The 18665-nt window shown below is 50.7% G+C and overlaps 1 protein-coding gene across 16 annotated transcripts; it reads left to right on the top strand.

Moving 5' to 3' along the window:
* The first annotated feature begins 844 nt into the window (after positions 1-844).
* Positions 845-18665, top strand: ARMC12 (armadillo repeat containing 12). Of its 16 annotated transcripts, none has more exons than XM_059400113.1 (9): positions 845-967; positions 5744-5830; positions 6459-6539; positions 8966-9337; positions 9939-10441; positions 16294-16467; positions 16614-16685; positions 18297-18356; positions 18451-18665. In XM_059400113.1, exons 1-9 carry the CDS (start codon positions 877-879, stop codon positions 18544-18546), a joined length of 1536 nt encoding a protein of 511 aa, XP_059256096.1. In that variant the 5' UTR covers positions 845-876; the 3' UTR covers positions 18547-18665. The 16 variants fall into 16 exon arrangements, with proteins under 16 accessions (XP_059256096.1, XP_059256091.1, XP_059256094.1 ...); XM_059400115.1 differs by having other exon boundaries at positions 855-967; positions 9939-10084; positions 10307-10441; positions 18297-18665; XM_059400117.1 differs by having other exon boundaries at positions 859-967; positions 8966-9256; positions 9939-10084; positions 10307-10441; positions 18297-18665.

Raw genomic sequence — 18665 nt, forward strand, 5'->3', positions numbered from 1 at the left:
CAGGCGTGGCAGGCCAGGGAACAGGCAGTGCCTGGGAATGGAGGGTGGGGAGCCCAGATCCCAGGCTGCCTCTGTGCTCTGGTTAGCTCTGGGCAAGTCTGGCTTGGGCACCAGCCCCTCCACTCCTTCCAAACCTACCCTCCTCCCCCATCGAAATATTAGAGATAATGCATGGAAAGTGGCTAGCATGGAGGCTGGCTTATGGTGATGTCAACCAGCATGAGTCACCTCCACGCCTCGTCTCTCCTCCTCCGCACACGCAGCTCAAGGCCTAGAACCTCCTGGGATCTTTCTCCCATATCACCACCTCCTTCCTGAGTCCCTATAGCTCTTAATGTTTGGTACTCACCACCTGCTGCCTTGGGTTATTATTTAACCTCACGAGCTCTGTGTTTGTCTCTTCCACTGGTCTGCAATCTGCCCAAGGGCAGGAAATCATTTCAATACACCCAACATTTACTGAACATCAACTCCAGTGCCAAGCTTGGCCTGTGGGGGATGAGCTCAAGTGATGGGGGGAGGCCTCGAAGAGGCAGACTTTGTTTCTGCCTCAAGGACTTTTTAATCTGGTTAGAAGAACAGGATTAGTAAACAGATCACTAGAATATGAGGCCACAGGCTGTGCCGCGAGAAAGGTACAGACTGAATGTGCTGGGCATTCAGAGGGGAGAGGAATCAGATCTGGCTGGCGCTGTTTCAAGCAGTTTTTTAAGAGTTGGAGTTTAAGGATGGGTAGACTAGGATGATGGGCACTCGGGGCAGGAGAAATGGCACAGCACTCTGCGGAGGTGGGAAGGAGGGAGATGGGAGGACTCTCGGAACTGTGTCTTCAACTTTCTAATGACGTCCTTAGCAGGACCTCACAGAGCCTTCCATATGGTCGGTGCTCGGGAGACAAGTCCTTTGCCCCCTGCTCGGTTTGGAGACGTGGAACAGCACTCGATGACGCCCTTCTGTAGACGTTTGGGTAAAGAGAAAACGTGGCTCTGAGTAAATCTGGGTTTGGGGCTGGAACAAAGGGAGGGGTCAGTTCCAGTTGGGGTCCTCTCCTCCACCCCGCCGTCCACTCCCGGGCTCTTCGCACTCCTGGCGTCCCGCCAGGGGTTTCCCAAGCTGTCCCAGAGGGCCGGGCTTAGTTCGCCAGCCCCTGGGAATCCCTGGAGTCTCCAGGCTGGTGTGAAGAGCGGTCGGGGAAGGGGGACTGAGGCACGAGGAGGATCCTCCGGGGGATCGCGCGCATTGGCCCCCTCCAGCGGGCTTCCGTTGTCACGTGACCGCGTCCCAGGTCTTCCAAGTGTGGGACTGGCGCGTTCGCGGCTCTCCTCCAGACCGTACCGAGCGCTGGTGGGGCTCGGGCTCCTTTTCCCTCGGGGAGCTCCCAGCACCTGCCTCCCCCCTCAACTGTGCTACTTGGGCCCCGCACACGCCTGCGCTGATACACTGGGGTGCAGGTGGGGGATGAAGAGGTCTGAGTGCTGTAAGGCTGGAGGGCTCTCCCTACCCCCACTCCCGGCAGGGCGCGCGTCCCCGGGGCTCCGCACCGGCCCTCGGCCGCCCCCGGCCGGGCCCCAGCGCGCACTCGCAGGGCTGCGGCGGCGGCGGCGGGGACACCGCGGCGGCGGGGAGGCTGCGCGCCGAGCGCAAGCCGCGAGCACAAACAGGGCGAGGAGGCTGGTGTGAGCGCCTGGGCCCGGTGCCAGCGCGCCGGGGCTGGAACACAATGTCCCGAGCGGGCGGGCGAGCGGGGAGCGAGAACAGCCTGACTCAGCAGCTGGGTAAGTGGGTGTGCTCGCTCACCAGATCAACCGCTCTTGCAGCCTGCGGTCAGCGACGACCCGACTCTCGGAGGCTCCCTCGAGCCGGGGGTGGGGGGGGAGTTGGAGGGGAAGGCGGGCGCACAGCCGGCTCCCCGGCTCCCGCCCCTGCCTGCCGCGCGGGACCTCCACGTGGCCGTTTGCGTATCCCTCTGCCTGCTCGCCCCTGCGTTTCCAGCATCACAGGGCCCCCAGCCCGAGCGGAGCAGGCTCGGCTCCCCCCACCCCCGGCCCTGGGGAGAGGCGCTCTCCTCGTGCCACCGGGCAGGTGTGGCCTGGCCTACAGCTTCTGTGTCCCAAGTACCGTTTCCCCCAAAGCCCATCACTCTGGGAGACCTCTGGAGGTCTTGGTATGGGGGATGGAACTCATCATCCTAGAGGTGGGGGGTAGATATTTGTCCTAGGGTGGTGGGGAGCACAAGAACAGGATGCTGAGAGAAATGGGATATAGGGCAAGAAGATCTCCCCCACCTCTGTCCTTGGCTGACCCAGAGTTTAGAGTCTCTTCCTGTCCCCTCCCCTCAAAACCACTAGGCCCCTGAAGATTTCCTCAGAGGGAGAGAGAGCAGGTGGGGAGGTGCTTTGAAGCCTGAGACCCTGCTTCTCTGCCTTACCCACCCTCCCACCCAAAGCCACAACAAAGACCCATGAATCCTGCCACCCAGCCACAAAGCTACTCCTTCCTCTTCTGGGCCTGCTGTCCTGGAGGGGCCACTGTGAGGATGACAGCCCAGAGGTGGACTTTTCCTGGAGGCGTTGATCTGTCCCACACCCTTGCCTCCTGGGGTGTCTGCTAGGTGCCCCAGGGGACACGCTGTGCCTCGAGTGTGCCAGAGCTGGCAGGGAGGGGCTCCGTCCTCTGCTGAGTTCCAGGAAAGGCCCTGGCAGCCAGCACAGGCCTGGGCTCGAGGGCCTTGGCGGGTGGGGTTGGGGGAGGGACCCCAGGCAGCAGAAGCGCTTCACCTGGGCCTCATGCCCCTGGGCCATCTGATGGCATCTCTGGCATCCTCTGAGGAGATGGATGCCAATGCAGGCCTGAGCCATGGACCCCCTTCCCACACAGACAGTCATTTTTCCCTTATATGTGTTCATCCAGCCAGTGCTCACTGAATCTCCCAGCCAGAACGTGCCTTAACTGTTCTCAACTCCAACCCTCTACCTAATGTATGAACTGTCCATGATATCCCAGGTCAGTCATTGTTCTGAAGCTGTCTGCATACCTACGGTGACAGGGACACTCACAAGGCAGCCCATTATCTCTGGGTTCAGTTACCTATGGGACACCTGTCCTCACATGACCTGGAAGTGGCTGAACTCATCTTCATATTGCTCACACCAGCTCTTCCCCTTTACCCACGGTGACTTTCCCATCGCCCAAACTCACGATGAAGGTGGGTTAATTTTTTTTTTTAAGATTTTATTTATTTATTTGACACAGAGAGATCACAAGTAGAGAGGCAGGCAGAGGGAGAGCGGGAAGCAGAAAGCCCAATGTGGGGCTCCGATCCCAGAACCCTGAGATTATGACCTGATCCGAAGGCAGAGAGGCTTAACCCACTGAGCCACTCAGGGTCCTGAAGGTGGGTTAATTTTTAACTATTTTTTCTCCTTCATCATCCTATACCCAAACTCCTCCCTTTGTTACTTTTATTACAAGATGTATTGTTCCTTATTTTTCTCATCCACTTCTTCCTCTCTATCCCAGACGTTCCACCTTTGGCTCAAATTCCCACAGCCTCTGCTGCACCTTTCTGACCCATGTTTTTCCTTTCTCCTAACTAGCCTACTGGAAAACTGTATGTTTTCAACTTCAGACTCCTCAGCCAAGCACACTGGGTACACAATTCTCTCGGCTGTGTGTTCCACATGAGGGGACCTGGGCTCATTCGTGGTGTGCCCAGATCACAGAGTCTAGCCCTGGGCCTAGTTCATAGCAGAAGGGCAGCAGATATTAGTCAAGTGACCAACCCACTTGACTGTGCTCTTCTCTCATTTTTCTCTCCTGACTTGGCCTCCTCATTCCCATCGAGCCTGCTGGTTCCTGGTACTTGCTCAGGCCTTCTGTTTTGAAAAGTCACAATTTTTAATCTACCCAATCTTCAGAGAGGGTGGGGAAGGGAGAAGCAGACATCCAAGTTAACGTCAAGGAGTCTGTGCCAAATGCCAACTGCAGAGCCCTTGAGTGCCTGCTGGGAGCAGAAAACCACTGAGGGGGGTGGAAGGCCAAAAGGGGAGTGGGCACAACCAGTGACTTTGGGTTTATAGAGGGGTCTTTTCACGGTTGGAGAGTCCAGCCTGCCTAGCTCTGGGTCCCTGGTCTGATGTCCATGAGCCTTCAAAATCCACCTCCTGCAGGAAGGCTCCGATCATTTCCACCCAATGTTGATCATTTTGTCAGCTTCCCTCAGAGCCTTATGAGCTGCCTTCAGTCTCTTTACTTTATTGCTTATTTTGTCTTGTAATATTTTCAACCCCATAGATTATAAATTCTCTATAATCTATATAGTATCTCATTTACTTATTTAATATAATCTATTTATTTTGAGAAGGAAGCATAAGGTAGGACATTCCAACTTTGGAGGGCACATAAACCTGGATCTGGATTTTAATACTTGGTTGTTTGGCCTTGGGCAAGTCTCTCAACCTCTCTGAGCCAGTCTCTTCATCTAAAAACGTCGCAAGTGATACCTACCTTGCAGACGAGGGGCAAAGATGACACAGAGAATACAAAGGGCCAAGAAAGTGCCTGTTGCATAGTGGTCAGACAATGGCTTGTTTTCCTTTCCTGTATGGCCGGAGTCTTTCCGGTATTGGGAGACAAAGTTATGTAACTAGTCCCCTCCATAGTGGAACACTTTTAAGCGTGAAAAAGGACACTATTAATCATTACACTGGTTCCACAGACTTGACCCGGGGCGCAAGGCCATCCTACCCTAACTTACAATGACGGGTAGGGTAGGGTTCGGATCCCGAGGCACCGTAGCCCAGCGCCTAAGCATTAAGGCGCCAAGCAGAGCCCAAGCTCATTGAGCGCTTGTTGAATGAGCAGAACCGGTCCTCCCTTCAGTTTCGTGCTGCAGCAGCGAGTGGAGAAGCAGATTGAAAAGCCCGCCCCCGCCGCCTCCCCACCCCCACCCAGGTCCCAAAGTCTCCGGTAGCCTCCTTTCTCGAAGGTCTTCTCCAGCCCGCTTCCCCCGCCCTCGGTTGCCGTGGAAGCAGTGACGTGTACGTGAGGGGCGTGATATCTCTCCATCCTCTCCCGGAGCCCTGGCTCCTACAGACCCAGACTAGAGGAGAGGAGGAGATTGGGGTCTTCGAACCTACCGCCCGCCTCCGGGCCTGGAGCTAGCCACGCCCACCTGGCCGCGCGCTTCCCCGCGCTTCCCCTCCCGCGCACCGCGGACGCGTGGCTCGCTGGAGGGCGGCCGCCCCGATCCGCAGCCCTCCCGGCGCCGGTGATCTGGCTGGGGTCCGGAGAATGCCGGCTTCAGCCTCTGGGGTTCCTTTCCACCCCTTCACCCTCGCCGGGCCAATGGATCCCGAGAACGCGGGCGGGCGCACAGCCCGGGCCCGCCCCTTCCCGGGCAGCCCTAGGCACGCTCCGCGTTCTGGGGAGTTGTCGGGAAGGGTGGGAGCCCGAGGGGCGCCGGGGTGCCGCGAAGCGCGGGAGGGAAGGGGTTAAACAAGGTGCCGGCTCCGGGCGCAGCGGGAGTGGGGGGAAGGGAGCGAAGGGAAAGTGAGAGCGGGGGTGGGGGACGGGAGGGGGGACGGGAGCGAAAGAACATCCTGTGCCCGCCGCCGGATGCGCGCCTGGGGAGGAGGTAGTCCGGCGGGTGGGGGAGCTAGAGGAGGGGAGGCCCGGGGCGGGGAAAGGCTTGGCCTCCGCCCCCCCCACCAACCCGGCCCTTCTCTGGGGGCGCCTCTTCCAGGGCTTTCGCTGCGTTTCTCCCGGTCCCCACGCCTTCGCTGGAGTAACGAGCTACCGAGAGGCCCCCGAATCTGGTTCCTGGGCCGGGGTAAGCGCCAGCTGGGGAAGGGACGGTCTCGGAGAGTGTGGGTCTACGTCAGGGTGCGGGGGGCACCCCCAGTCTTTCGCCTCTCCGCTTTCTCGCTTTCTATTGGGGCGGGGGGGGGGGGGCTCACACGTGTGAATTGCACCATGTTCACCGAGAGTCACAACATAGGTTCTCAAATTCAGTCTGACAGCGGCACTTCCCGTAGGTGTCAATAGACCCGTATTCCGGAGAAGGAAACTGAGGCTCAGATTATGGAATTTGCCCAAACCCAAGCCCTTCAGGACTCCACTGAGCTTTTCATTATAGAATACGCTAATTTCCCCTTGGCTTCAAGCGCCGGTCCCTTCCAGAGTCCCCCATCGTAATGGCCTAGCATTGTCTTGCACCGTAGGCCCCCAATAGTACATTAGGCTTTTCTAGTTAACTAGGCTGAAACACTCATTTACCAGAGGCTGGTAGTTTGAGGTTTCATAGGTGGGGAATAGGCTGATAAGTATTTGTGGGGAGGCCTTTAAAGGGGGCTCCAGAGTTGTTCAAGGCCATTGAATGGGTTAGGGTTGCTGGGACTGATTAGCCTGAAGAAGAGCAGAGTGGGAGGGGTAGGTGGGATGAATAATGTGTCTTTCAGGTGTCATTGAGGCCCACCATCTGTGTACTCACTGCTTTCCCACACCCAACACTTCTGTCCTGGTGAAACCTGCTTGTGATGGTAATTATTACAGTTGACATTTGATGGGCTCTGCGTGCTGGGTGGTTTCAAGTACCTAATCCTCACAAACAACCCCATGAGACAGACATTATTATTCCCATTTTACAGGTAGGGAAAGTCAGGTACAAAGAAAGCACAAAACTAAGTGGCTGAACTGGTTTTGAACCCTGGTAATCTGGCTAGAGCCCCCTCTCCTTCACTAAACTAAATTGCAAAGCTAGGCCAGATGACAGAGAGGTGTGTTGTCAGGCAGCCCAGGACTTTTTGCCTTGGTGAAGGCAAGTAAGAAACTTGGTGGCTGACAGTGTGTGTATATGGAATCTCAGACTTCTCTCTAGTCAGTGATTCCAGATCTTTGCATTTGACAGAAGAAACAATGCAAGGAAACAAAAGCCACATTCCTGCAAAGTTGCAGCTTTCATTTAGGCACCCTAAGAACATTCAAAACACAACTACCATCTATTAGTATCATCATTTCATAAAAGCAAGTGCATTTTAATTCCCAAAATAAGAAAGACTCATCTAAATAAAAAGCAGTCATTCCCAAGGAGGGACAGTCATTGACTTCACACCAACAAATGGACTTCCCTCTGTTTGTTTTTTTTTTTTCCACTTTGCTGTAAACTAATGAAAATGTCACTCTGGGCATGGCCTCTGCCTCTCCATCCCTCTGCATCATTTGAGAGCAGAACCAAAAGAAGTGGGCCTTAGGTGTAGCAGAAAAGTGTTAGATTAAAGCCAAGAAGGAACTCCTTTTTCGGAAACCTTTAAAGAACAGGTAAGCACAGCATTTGCTTAGGAAACGAGGGTTGCAGAATCAAGTCCATGGACTGGAGAGGCCAGTAGCCCTGGGTGCTACCCCAGAGAAAGGCAGGAATCTTGTTCTGAAGGATCTAGCCTCAGATCCACTAGGGTCGCCTTAAAACCTAAAGCTGTCCCAACAGGCAGCCATTTCCTGCCTGGAGTTCATAGGGCATGACAGGTGGTTTTATGGCAGCTGGAGACCTCCAAGGGCCTCTGTTACCCCTCCTTGCAGTAGTCACCCACCTTGGGGCTGGATGGAGTGCTACGAATGACCTTGAGGAGGACCAAGAACAGTAGAGAGGAAGGAAAGAGAACAGCCACCTGGCAGTTGCCTACATCCTGGGGTGTGATGGGTGAAGGCTCTGGGCAGGCAGGACTTGCTGGCTACAGCAGCCTGAGGATGCTGTTTCCCTCCTTCCCCACCTCCTTCAAGCCCAGGTAGCCCGGGGCCTAGAACCTTCCAGCAGGAGCTCAAAGCCAAGCAGGTAAAGCCCTCTTCTGGCACAACAATGCTCCATGCTGGTCCTGGGCCTGAGCCTGGCTTGGGACTTGTCACCTCCCTGTTTTGTATAAGAAGGCGAGGCTGCAGGGTATGGGGACAAGCAGGGAAGGGGAAAAGAGAGAAGGGTCTGCTCTCACCTGCCCCATCCTATTGAGAGAGACCAAGTCCTCCAAAGCGGGATTCTCATGTTTCTGGAATAGTGGCATTTTTCTGACTCCCCAGGGGGCCTCAAGCCTCATCTCATCCTGTAGGGTTGAATGGGACAGCGTGCTGGGTGCTAGGGTGTGGAACCCTGAACTGTGATACTCCAAGATTTAGGTCTCCATCATGGAAAAGCATACACCTACCCAGATTGTAATCCTGGAGTTAGAGAATGATAAATGTGGATCCCCCCAGTTGCAAACAGTCACAGACTATGCCAGACAGGGGCAGTCCCTTCCTCCTCCATGGTCACACTGGCCAAATGGGCCTTGAGCCCCTGTACCCAGATTCTCTTGTCATGGTTCTGCCCTCAAGTCCTCAAAGAATGACAGAAGTCATGATTTGAGCACCTAAGTGCAAGACTTTACCGGTTGTTGGAGATGCGGAGAGGGCTGCCTTCAAGAGCTTCTGGCCAGACGGGTAGATATTACCTACTACAGGGGAACTACAGCTGCCGAAAATGATGGGTTTGCCTGAGGACTGCAGGACTTTGTGAAGTGCTTCCCTTGATGGAAGGGGGCCCTGCCTGCAAAGCACCTTGAGGCCCAGCAGTGGATCTATGGTGAGGAAATCAAAGATGGGAAGCCCTGCAGTGAGAGAAAGGTGTTGCTTATGGGCATATCCCAAATACCCCTCCCAGAAACTTCCAAAAGAACCAGGCCAGAAATTGGGCCTCTGCTGCCCTCTAATGGAGGAAAGCAGCATCTAGAGCTGCCTGCCGGGACCCAACAACCAACCTGCTTCCCCTAAAGGAAAGGGGATGTGAGGGACCTTCCTGCCCACCCCCCCCACCTGACTTTTTATTCGCCTAGAGTCTTGAGCTTCATTTCCAACAGCCTCTAAAGACAAATATTTTCCCCTTCCAAGCACTCTTGGTTGTCCTGTTTCCTGATCAACGCCCTCCATTCCGTTTCCCCAGTTTCCTTTGTTGCCCAGGTTCTGATGCTGGTATCCTGGTTCCTGGCCCACCAGAGTTCTGGTTCCAGAAGGCCCTTGCCAGGTGCCTTGGGCCTCGCTCCCACCCGGGCGCAAGGCCACACTGAAGACATGGGTATGAGCATCCCCCAGTACCTGGGGCAAATGGACATCCGCAAAGGTGTAGTGGGCTTGGCCACAGGTGCTGGGTTCATCTATCTGCTCTACAAGGCCATCAAGGCCGGTATCAAATGCCAGCCGCCCCTCTGCACTGCCTCACCCATCTGCATCGCCCGTGAGTGTGCGGGCCCTAGGGAGAGGGCTCTGCCCCAGGAGGCGCCTGCTCCCGAGGCCTCCAGTGTGGGAGGGCCCAAAGGTGACTCCTCCAAGTTCCTCTGTCCTTCCTTCCTCTTCTCCATCTGCCTCCAACCCACCATAGAGATGCTAGCTCCAAGCCCCCAGGGAGTAGATGGCACTCTAAGTGTATCCTTGGGCCTCATCTGGCAGGTCTCCTGATTCTGCCTGCCCTCCAGCTCCCAGGATGCCCCTTCTTGGACACCTGGCATTAGCAGTACTCCTTAAGGGAAGGCTGGGCCACCTGCATGCCGAGAGCCTCCACTAGTCCGCAGAAGAAGCACCCTTCTGCGAGACTTGTTCATTGCCATCTGTTGGGCTGTCACTGCTGTGCAGTGATTATGATGAAAGAGTGCACATGACTGCCGTAGCCCAGCAAATTGTTATAGTAAACATACAAAACTAGGACACTTAACGATCTGAATGACACAGCATTAGACATAGCGCCCCTCTCGCAACACACACAGCTGAGCTCTACATGGGGGGGTACTGCATAGAGCAAGAAGGCATCTTCAGAAAAGGCAAGGCAGCCTCATCCCCAGGTCTCTCTACCCCGCTTCCCAACCCCATTCTTTGATGACTTCTGAGTCCGCAGCCTGAATTGGGCTGGGGTGGCTGTCTAGGCCTGGCAGTGGAGCGCGAGCGGCACGGGCGGGACTCGGGTGAGCTCCGGAGGCTGCTCAACTCCTTGGAGTACAAACAGGATGAGTACGCCAAGAGTATGATCCTGCACAGTATCACGCGCTGTGTGTACTTGCTGGAGGCCGAGGTGAGGGCAAGGAAGCAGGAGGCCCCTCCCAGCCAGCCCAGCCCCCGGGGGCTATGCCCAATCCCTACCCTCCTGGCTGGCCACACTGTGTCCTGGGACCTGTCTCTCTGGCCGATGGCGGGAGGGCTTGTGCTGAGGGGTCTTGTTGACATGGGGGGTGGATGCAGTGGGCCCAGGACACCCGCTTCTCCTGCCTCTTCTGTCTCTCCTGGCCCACTGCAGGCCTCCTCTTGTACTGCTGATGACATAAGCTTGGTGGGCTCCATGCTGGATGAGGAGGACAACAGTGTCAAAATCCAAGCTCTGAACACACTTAAAGCTTTCTCTGGCATCAGAAAATTCAGGCTCAAAATCCAGGTGAGCCCAGAGGCAAGTGGTGGATTAGAGCACACAAGATGTCCATAGTCCTTGGGTTCCTTAATGGGCATAGGGCAAATGGTCATGTTCCAGAAGTTGTTTGGGTCTGAGTCTGTGATCCAGAAATAAGCTTTTCCTTTGTAATAAGTGAGACCCTCGGGGGTCATCAGTCTTTGACTCTCCGGCTGAAACTGAACTGGGATGCTGCTGGAGTGTCTCTGAGCCCTAAACAGCAGAAAGCACAGAGTCTTTCTGATACCAACTAATTCTACCACACCCGTGGGGGTGTCCAACAATTCAACTCAATTCTGACACTGTCTACCTGGGGTTAGTGCAGAGACCCCACGGGTAAAGGACAATGGACAGTCCCACAAGACCTCCCCCCCTCCCCCATTTCCCATGCTTGTCACAAGTGCCTGTATATTCGGCTATAAATTTAGACTTCCTCCTCTGGTTTGCTAATTCACTAGAATGACTCACAGAACTCAGGAAAACACTTAACATTTACCTGTTTATTAGGAAAGGTACAACCGAGGAGTGGTCAAATAGAGGAGTCATGTAGGGCAAAGTATGGGGGGAAAGGATGCGAAGCTTCTGGACCTTCTCTAGGCAAGCCACCGTGTTAGCCCCTTGATGTGTTCACCAACCCAGAAGTTTGCTGAGCCCTGTCGTTTGGGAGTATTTATCAAGGTTTCATTATGTAGGTGTGATTGATGAATCATTGGCCATTGATAAGCGAACTCAATCTCAAACCCCTCCCTTCCTCCTTCAACCCCCTAGTCATGGCTTGGCCTTTCTGGCCACGAGTGCCCCCATCTGGAAGCTGTCTACCATCCACCAAGAGTCACCCAATGAGCATAAGGTTTGGAGTAACTAAGAGAATAATAAAAGGTTCTTCTATTGGACAATTATGAGGATATTTTTTAAAAAGATATTATTTATTTTAGAGAGAGAGCAAAGGGAGGGGCAGTGGGAGGGAGAGGCAGAGAATCTCAAGCAGACTGTGTTGAGCACAGAGCCTGACCCAGAGCTCTATCTCAGGACCCTAAGATCGTGACCTGAGCCGAAACCAAGTTGGATGCCCAGATGACTGCCACCCAGGCACCCACTCCCCTCAATTCAAGGATTTTAGGAGTTCTGTGCCTAAAACCAGGGACAAGGATCAGATATACCAACTCCCACCCCTGTACTGTGTTACTCTGATCCTGGTGACTAAGCCATGGATGCCTTCACTACCACCACATAGAGAAAATAGAAGCCACGAAATGTTCCCAGGCTTACTTGTTTCCCCATCCATCCTTTCTTCCTGATGCTATGAAAACATGGCTTTCTTCCTGTCTAGGATCAGTCCTGGATCCCTTCCCCTTCTTTAATGGCCTCTCTCCTTAATTAGCCTCTTTGAAATGGCCTCCCCTCTACTCCCTCCCATTAGGATTCAACATGCTCTCATTCTTCCGATCTTAAACAACCCCCTCCAAAAAAGAACCCCTCTTCCTTCCTTGAGTTCCAAATTTCTCTCTAGCAATTGGTTTCTCCTGGATGAAAAATCAGTAAAATATTGAAGACTTAACATTTTATATATGGACCATGGAAAGAACCATAAAACAAAATGCATGGCTGAGAACTAGAACTTGGCCAACAGGTTAGGTGTTCCAGAGACTCTCCCTGATCCCAAACTATACCTCCCAAACAGAGACAATTACTTACTCCATGTTTTGTGCATCGATTCCTTGACTTTCTGTATAGTTTGGCTGTATATTCAGGTATCCTATTCTATCAGGGCAAGGCAAAATGTCAAGAATAGGCAAAATGCCATTTGGGACTTTTTAAGCTCCTTTATGTATTTCCAGTTTTATACTGGAAATACATAGTTGGTAGTCTGTGGTTTGCCTCTCCCCCTACCCCAGCATTGAAGGATTGACCTTTTTTGGTGTGGAGAGCTGTTTCCTCATCTTCCACTGCTATATAGTTCTAGTTCATGAATATCCTGCAATTATATTTATCCACTTGCCCGTGGGTGGGCCCTGAAATTGTTTCCGCATTGTGTCATGAGGCTTCTCGTACACATCTCCCTCTAGGACAGAGGAGTAGCTCTAGGATCCATATGCAGGAGTGGGATGGCTGGGTAACAGTGTACGCCCAACTTCTCAAGATTTACGCACTCTACCAGCTCTGCCTGAGTCTTCCCATTGCATTATATTTCCTCCCCCAAATTTTATATTCTCACACTCTGATTTTTGGCAACAAGCTTTTTTGGAGAGGGGAGCCTGGCTGGCTCAGTCATCAGAGCATGCGACTCTTGATCTCGGGGTCATGAGTTCAGTCCCCATGTTAAGGGTGAAGCCTACCTAAAAATATAAAGAAAAATTTTTGGGGGGGCAGGGAAGGTCTTGGTCTCCACTTGCTGTCCACCTCTACTTTCTCCCCAAACCACCAGATCCAGGGCCAACACCTCCACTTAGATATCCTAGGGACCCTCTAACCCAGCATGTTCAAAATGGACCTTGTCCCATTCCCTAAGTCAGACCACTCTATCCCAAGGGATCTGATCCCATCAACTCCTCACTTGGTATTTCTCAGGGCTGTCAGCATAAAGAGCATGATCTCCACCTCCCTGCCACAGTCCTAGCCATTCATACCGTATGTTTCATGCTCTCCCGACCCCCCAGGCCTTACACTTGCTGTTTCCTCTGCCTGAAACACCACCCAGACAAATTCTTAACTGTCCTTCAGGTTTCAGCGGATAGGAAGGGGTTGGGGCAGGCAGAAACTGGTACTAATGGGAATACTGTGAATACTCCAGGATTCTAGCTCTCCTTTTACGTGGGCTCACAAAAAATATAGCTTGTGGGGTTGTCTGTCTTTCCTAAGCATCTTGCCTCTCAGAAGCCAAGATCCCTTTGTTCATTGAACAGATGTATATTGAGCACTTACTTTTTGTTCAGGCACTGAAGATGCAACAGCAAGGAGGAAAGATCCCCCTCCCCGGGGGAAAGTTACATTCTAGCAGGGCAAGACAGGCAATACACAAATTAGTGAAATATACAGTATGTTTCGTATAACAAATGGAGGGAGAAAAATAAAAGTAGGGCCATAAGGAGGCAGGTATGAGGGTGGTACAGTTTCAAAAGAGAAAATTTGGGGGACTTAGAGCTTGATGAAGAGTTCTTAGAAATTTCTAACACCAAAAGCATGATCTAAAAGAGAAAAAAAAGTGGATACACTGGACTTCATCAAAACTAAAAACATATGCCTTGTGGGGGACCCTCTTAAGAGGATGAAAAGACAAGCTGTAGTCAGGGAGGAAATATTTGCAAAGCACATATCTGACAAAGGAGTCCTATCTAGATCATATAAAGAGCTCTCAAAACTCAACGTTAAAAAATCCAGTTAGAAAATGGGCAAAAAACGTGGAGATAACTGCACTGAAGAAGATCTACGAGTTGCAAATAAGCCCATGAAAAGATGTTTAACATCAGTAGGCATCAGGGAAATGCAGATTATCACCACAACGAGATAGCACTCTACACCTGTGAAATGGTCCAAACTCAAAATTTGTGACAATGCCACATGCTCGTGAAGATAGAAATGGACTCTCTTGTATGTTGCTGGTGGGAATGTAAAATGATACAGCACTCACTCTGGAAAATAGTCTGGCCATTTCTTTAAAAAATGAATCATCAGGGTGCCTAGGTGCCTTGGTCAGTTGAGCACCCGACTTTCTATCTCAGTTCTGATCTTGACCGTAGGGTCATAATAAGTTCAGGCCCTGCGCTGGGCTCCTTGCTGGGTGTGGTGCCCACTTAAAAAGCAAAAACAACAAAAAACAAACAATGCATTCACCAAACAACTCAGCAGTTGCACTCTAAGGCATTTATCCTAGAGAAATGAAAACTCGTCCCCACAAAAGCCCATAAGCAATTATTTGTTGGCACCCCTCTTGTACCAGTCAAGAACTGGAAACAACCAAAGTGTCTCTCAATAGATAAATGGTTCAACTGTGCAAATGCACACCACGGAACACTCCTCAGAAATAAAGGGGAATGAACTATTGATACAACAACTTGGATCTTAAGGACATTCTACTGAGTGAAAAACCAATCTCAGGAGGTCACAAAGCAGGACTCAACATGTAACATTCTCGAAGGGACGAAATTACAGAGATGGAGATTGGATGAGTGGTTACCAATGGGTAGAGCTGGTTTTGGTGTGTGTGGAGGGGGAGGGTTATGTGACTACAACAGAGTCCCATGAGGGAAATCTCTGTGGTGAGGGGACAACTCTGATGGAACAATCTGTTGACAGCCGTGGTGGTTACATGAATCCCCATATGTGACAAAATGACAAAGACGGTACAGACACCTTGCATCAGTACTGATATATGCAGTGTTGATACTGTATGTAAGTACATAAGGTTAACCATTGAGGGAATCTGGGGGAAGAGCCCACAGGATGTGTCTATGCTATTTTTGCAAGTTCCTGAGAATTAATAATTATTCAAAAATAAAAAGTTTCAAAATAAAAAGTGTGTTGCCTGTGACAGTGCTGTGGAGAAGAATGAAATAAAGATGGAGGATAAGGAAGGCTGGGTGGGGAGTGGTTGCAGTCTTAAAAAGGGTAGTGGTTGGGGAAGGCCTGACTGGGAAGGTGACATTAAAGCACAGTCTTGAAGGAGGTAAGAGAGTGAGCTCTAACTATCTGGAAGGGAGAGCATTCTAAGTAGAGAAAACAGCCTGTGCAAAAACAAGATAAGTGTGTACTTGGCATGCTCAAAGAATGACTAAGAGACCATTGTGACAGCAACCGTGGGAGCAAAGAAGAGAAGAGGAGATGAGGTCAAAGACATTGTAAGGGGAGAGGGGCAGGCCATATTGGACCGCGTGAACCACTGGAAGGACTTTAGCTCTTACCTTGAATGAACTAGGGACAGAAGCAGAAGAGGGACATGTCTAACATGTCTGCTGTTCTGGAAATAGACGGGGGAGGATGGAAGCCGGGAGACAGGAGGCTATTGGAGAAATGTAGGTGAGAACTGATGGTGGCTTGGAACAGGTGGTAGACGCAGCTTGATAGACCTCGCTGGATCTTGACAAAACCTGTTGACAGATTTTGAAGGTAGAGCTGACAGAATTTTCTGAAGGACTAGAAAAGCAGTGTGAAGAGAAAGTCGTTAAAGAGGATTACAGAGTTTTGACCTGAGTAGGGGGAAGGGAGTTGTGACCAAAAGCAGAGGCTGGGAGGGTGATGGGTATGTGTTAACTCTGAGAGGTCGAGCAGGCATTCTGGGAAGGGGAGTCTGACTGGCTCAGTCGGTGGAGCGTGCAACTCTCCATCTTGGAATTGTGTCTTTGAGCCCCGTGTTGGGTATAGAGATTATGTAAATATAAAATCTAAGAGAGCGAAAGAGAAAGGAAGGAAGGAAGGGAGAAAGAAAAAAGCCTTCTGATAAGAAGTGGAATTGACACCAGAATATGTCTGAGTTTTCTCAGAAAGGTTTGGGATAGAGACAGAAATTTGAAAGGCACCAGCATCAACAGTATTTAACACTGAGTCTGGATAATAACACTGAAAGAGTGAGGAAGACAGAGAAGGAAAGGTTGGGCAGAAGAACCAGGAAAGGAGTTCGTGGAAGAGAAGCCAGGTGCAGAAAGGACGCAGGTGTGGCCAACTAGGTCAAGTCATGTTGAGAGTTGAAGTTAAAGAGAGTTGTCTACTGGGTTTGGGCTTGGGCATCATAGGTAGGGGTAGGGGAAGAGTGAACACAGAGGCTGGGATAGTGTTGGGGATCACCACATAAAGGCAGACCCTTCCCTCCTCATCTCCTCTACCCGACCCCCCCCCCCACCCTCCAGGAACACACCATCAAGGTACTGGAACTGATCTCTACCATCTGGGATTCGGAGCTCCATGTTGCAGGCCTCAGACTCCTCAACAGCCTCCCACTGCCTGACTACGTACATCCACAGCTGCGACGGGTGATGCCTGCCTTGATGGAGATCCTGCAGTCCAACTATATCCTGGCACAGGTGCCTAAGTACCATGGCCCTGGCCCTGCCCCTCCTGACCAGCCCTGCCTGGCCTAGCACCTGGAGGGAGGAGCGGAGAATTGTGTCTTCCCTGCTCGGGCCCACTTTGACCTGCCTTCTCATGCTTTACTCTTTCTTTTATTCAGGTGCAAGCCATACGATTGCTGAGCTACCTGGCACAGAAGAATGACCTTCTGTATGATATTCTCAACTGCCAGGTGAGAAAGGAACTGAAGAAAGGTTGATGGATACCAACTCACATCCTAGGGAAGGAAGAATCATGGATACCCCAGGCAGACTCAGTCCTCACAAGATCATCTTGTTTCTCTTCCTGCCTTTGTGCTAGATATATTGACAACCATCCCCTCTTCCATTCTCCCAATAGAATGAGAGTTCATTTTGTTGAGAGGGGGATTCTCTTTAAGGGGCTTTCTGAACTCTGAGAGCCAGGAATCCAGGTGACAAAACAAAAGTAAATGTAGGTATTTTCATATTAGAGAAAAATTACTTATAACCATTATTAGGATAGACAGGGTCACTGCATAATAATGGTTCAGAAGGATAAAGGAACTCTAAACTTATATGAACCCCATAACATAACCTCAAAATTTATATGGCAAGACATGATAGGATGACAAGGAAATATTTTCCTTTTAATTTTTTTATGCTTTAGTAAGATACAGCAAAGAGACAAAATGTAATATTTAAACATAGTGGCAATTTTATATATATACATACACACACAGACACATTGTGAAAAGGATTCTCATCATCTAGTTGATGAACACATCTATCACTTCACATATGTATCTTTGTGTGTGTGAGAACATTTAAGTTCTACTCTCAGCAAATTTCAATTATCTAATACAGTGTTATTAACTATAATCACTATGTTTTACATTAGATCTTCAGACTTTATTTTTTAAAGAGAGTGAGAGCACAAACTACAGGGGGAGGGGTAGAAGGAGAGAGAGAATCTCAAACGGGCTCCACAGCCAGCATGGCTCCCAACACAGGACTCAATCTCAGACGCTGAGATCATGACCTGAACCAAAATCGAGATTTGGATGCTCAACTGACTGGGCCATCTAGGTGCCCCCAGACCTTATTCAATTTATAGCTTGTACCAATGTCTGTCTCTTTCTTCTACACAACCAGCACCTAGTAACCACTTTCCTACTCTGTTTCCAAGTGTGAATATTTATTTGTTTACTTACTTACTTATTTACTTATAGATACCACCAATAAGTGACACCATGCAATATTTGCCTTTCTTTGTCTGGCTTATCTCACTCAGCATGATGTCCTCAGAGTTCACCTATGTTGTCACAAATGGCAGGATTTCCTTCTTTCTCATGTCTGAATAATTATAAGGAAAAATTGACACATCCCCCATCACAATGGAAGATTTGGGAGATTAATTTTTTCAGCAGTTAAGAGATAAAATCCTAAAACCAGTAAGGGTATATTTGCTGTGAGTAATACAAATAAGCTTGAGCCATTAGATACACCTAGAACATTCTATAATTAGTAAGCATATATTCCTCTCGAGCACACAAAATATTTATAAAAATCAACCACATGCTAAGCTGTCATGTTGGACTCAACAGGTTTCCCAGAATCAGTATTATGATCCTATCTCTCAAGTTTGATGACCGCAGGGCCATTATGTTGGAGAATGACAATGAAAGGAAAACTAAAAAATTCCTATACGGTTGAAACTGAGACTTGGGTGTACTGGGGAGTTGAGACAATAGGAAGATGGAAGAGGGAGAACTTCAGAACTTGTCTTGGATTTCTTTGCCATGGTCTCTCTACTCCCATCACAGGTGCACTCCAACTTCCTGAACCTGTTTCAGTCCACACAGCCCGGGAGTCTGCTGTTTGAGGTACTGGTGTTTGCTGAGCGGCTAAGTGAGGGCCGGAATTCACCCCATTACCGTGCTGTGAAGTGGCATTACAATGAACAATCTTTGCATGAAGCTCTCTTTGGGGATGAGTCACGACTGGCAGATCGGCTGCTCGCCCTGGTCATCCACCCTGAGGAGGAAGTTCAAATCCAGGCCTGCAAGGTCATAGTCAGCTTGCAGTGCTCCCAGGATGTGGGAGTCCGGCCCTCTTCCTGCAGGCCCAGTCATTCCTACTTTAATAGCGGGGAAAATAATTAAGGAGAGCCAATAAATGACTATGGGAGAAAA

The sequence above is a fragment of the Mustela nigripes genome, chromosome 5, assembly GCF_022355385.1.
Source record: "Mustela nigripes isolate SB6536 chromosome 5, MUSNIG.SB6536, whole genome shotgun sequence".
Lineage (NCBI taxonomy): Eukaryota > Metazoa > Chordata > Mammalia > Carnivora > Mustelidae > Mustela > Mustela nigripes.

Bases quoted from the DNA above. Each gene is read 5' to 3' on its own strand.
- ARMC12 (XM_059400109.1), top strand. From the start codon at position 3,109: ATGACCTGGAAGTGGCTGAACTCATCTTCATATTGCTCACACCAGCTC. The intron at 3,206-5,743 runs GTGGGTTAATTT...CGCCTCTTCCAG, and splicing joins CGCCCAAACTCACGATGAAG to GGCTTTCGCTGCGTTTCTCC. The intron at 10,442-16,293 runs GTGAGCCCAGAG...CCCACCCTCCAG, and splicing joins AATTCAGGCTCAAAATCCAG to GAACACACCATCAAGGTACT.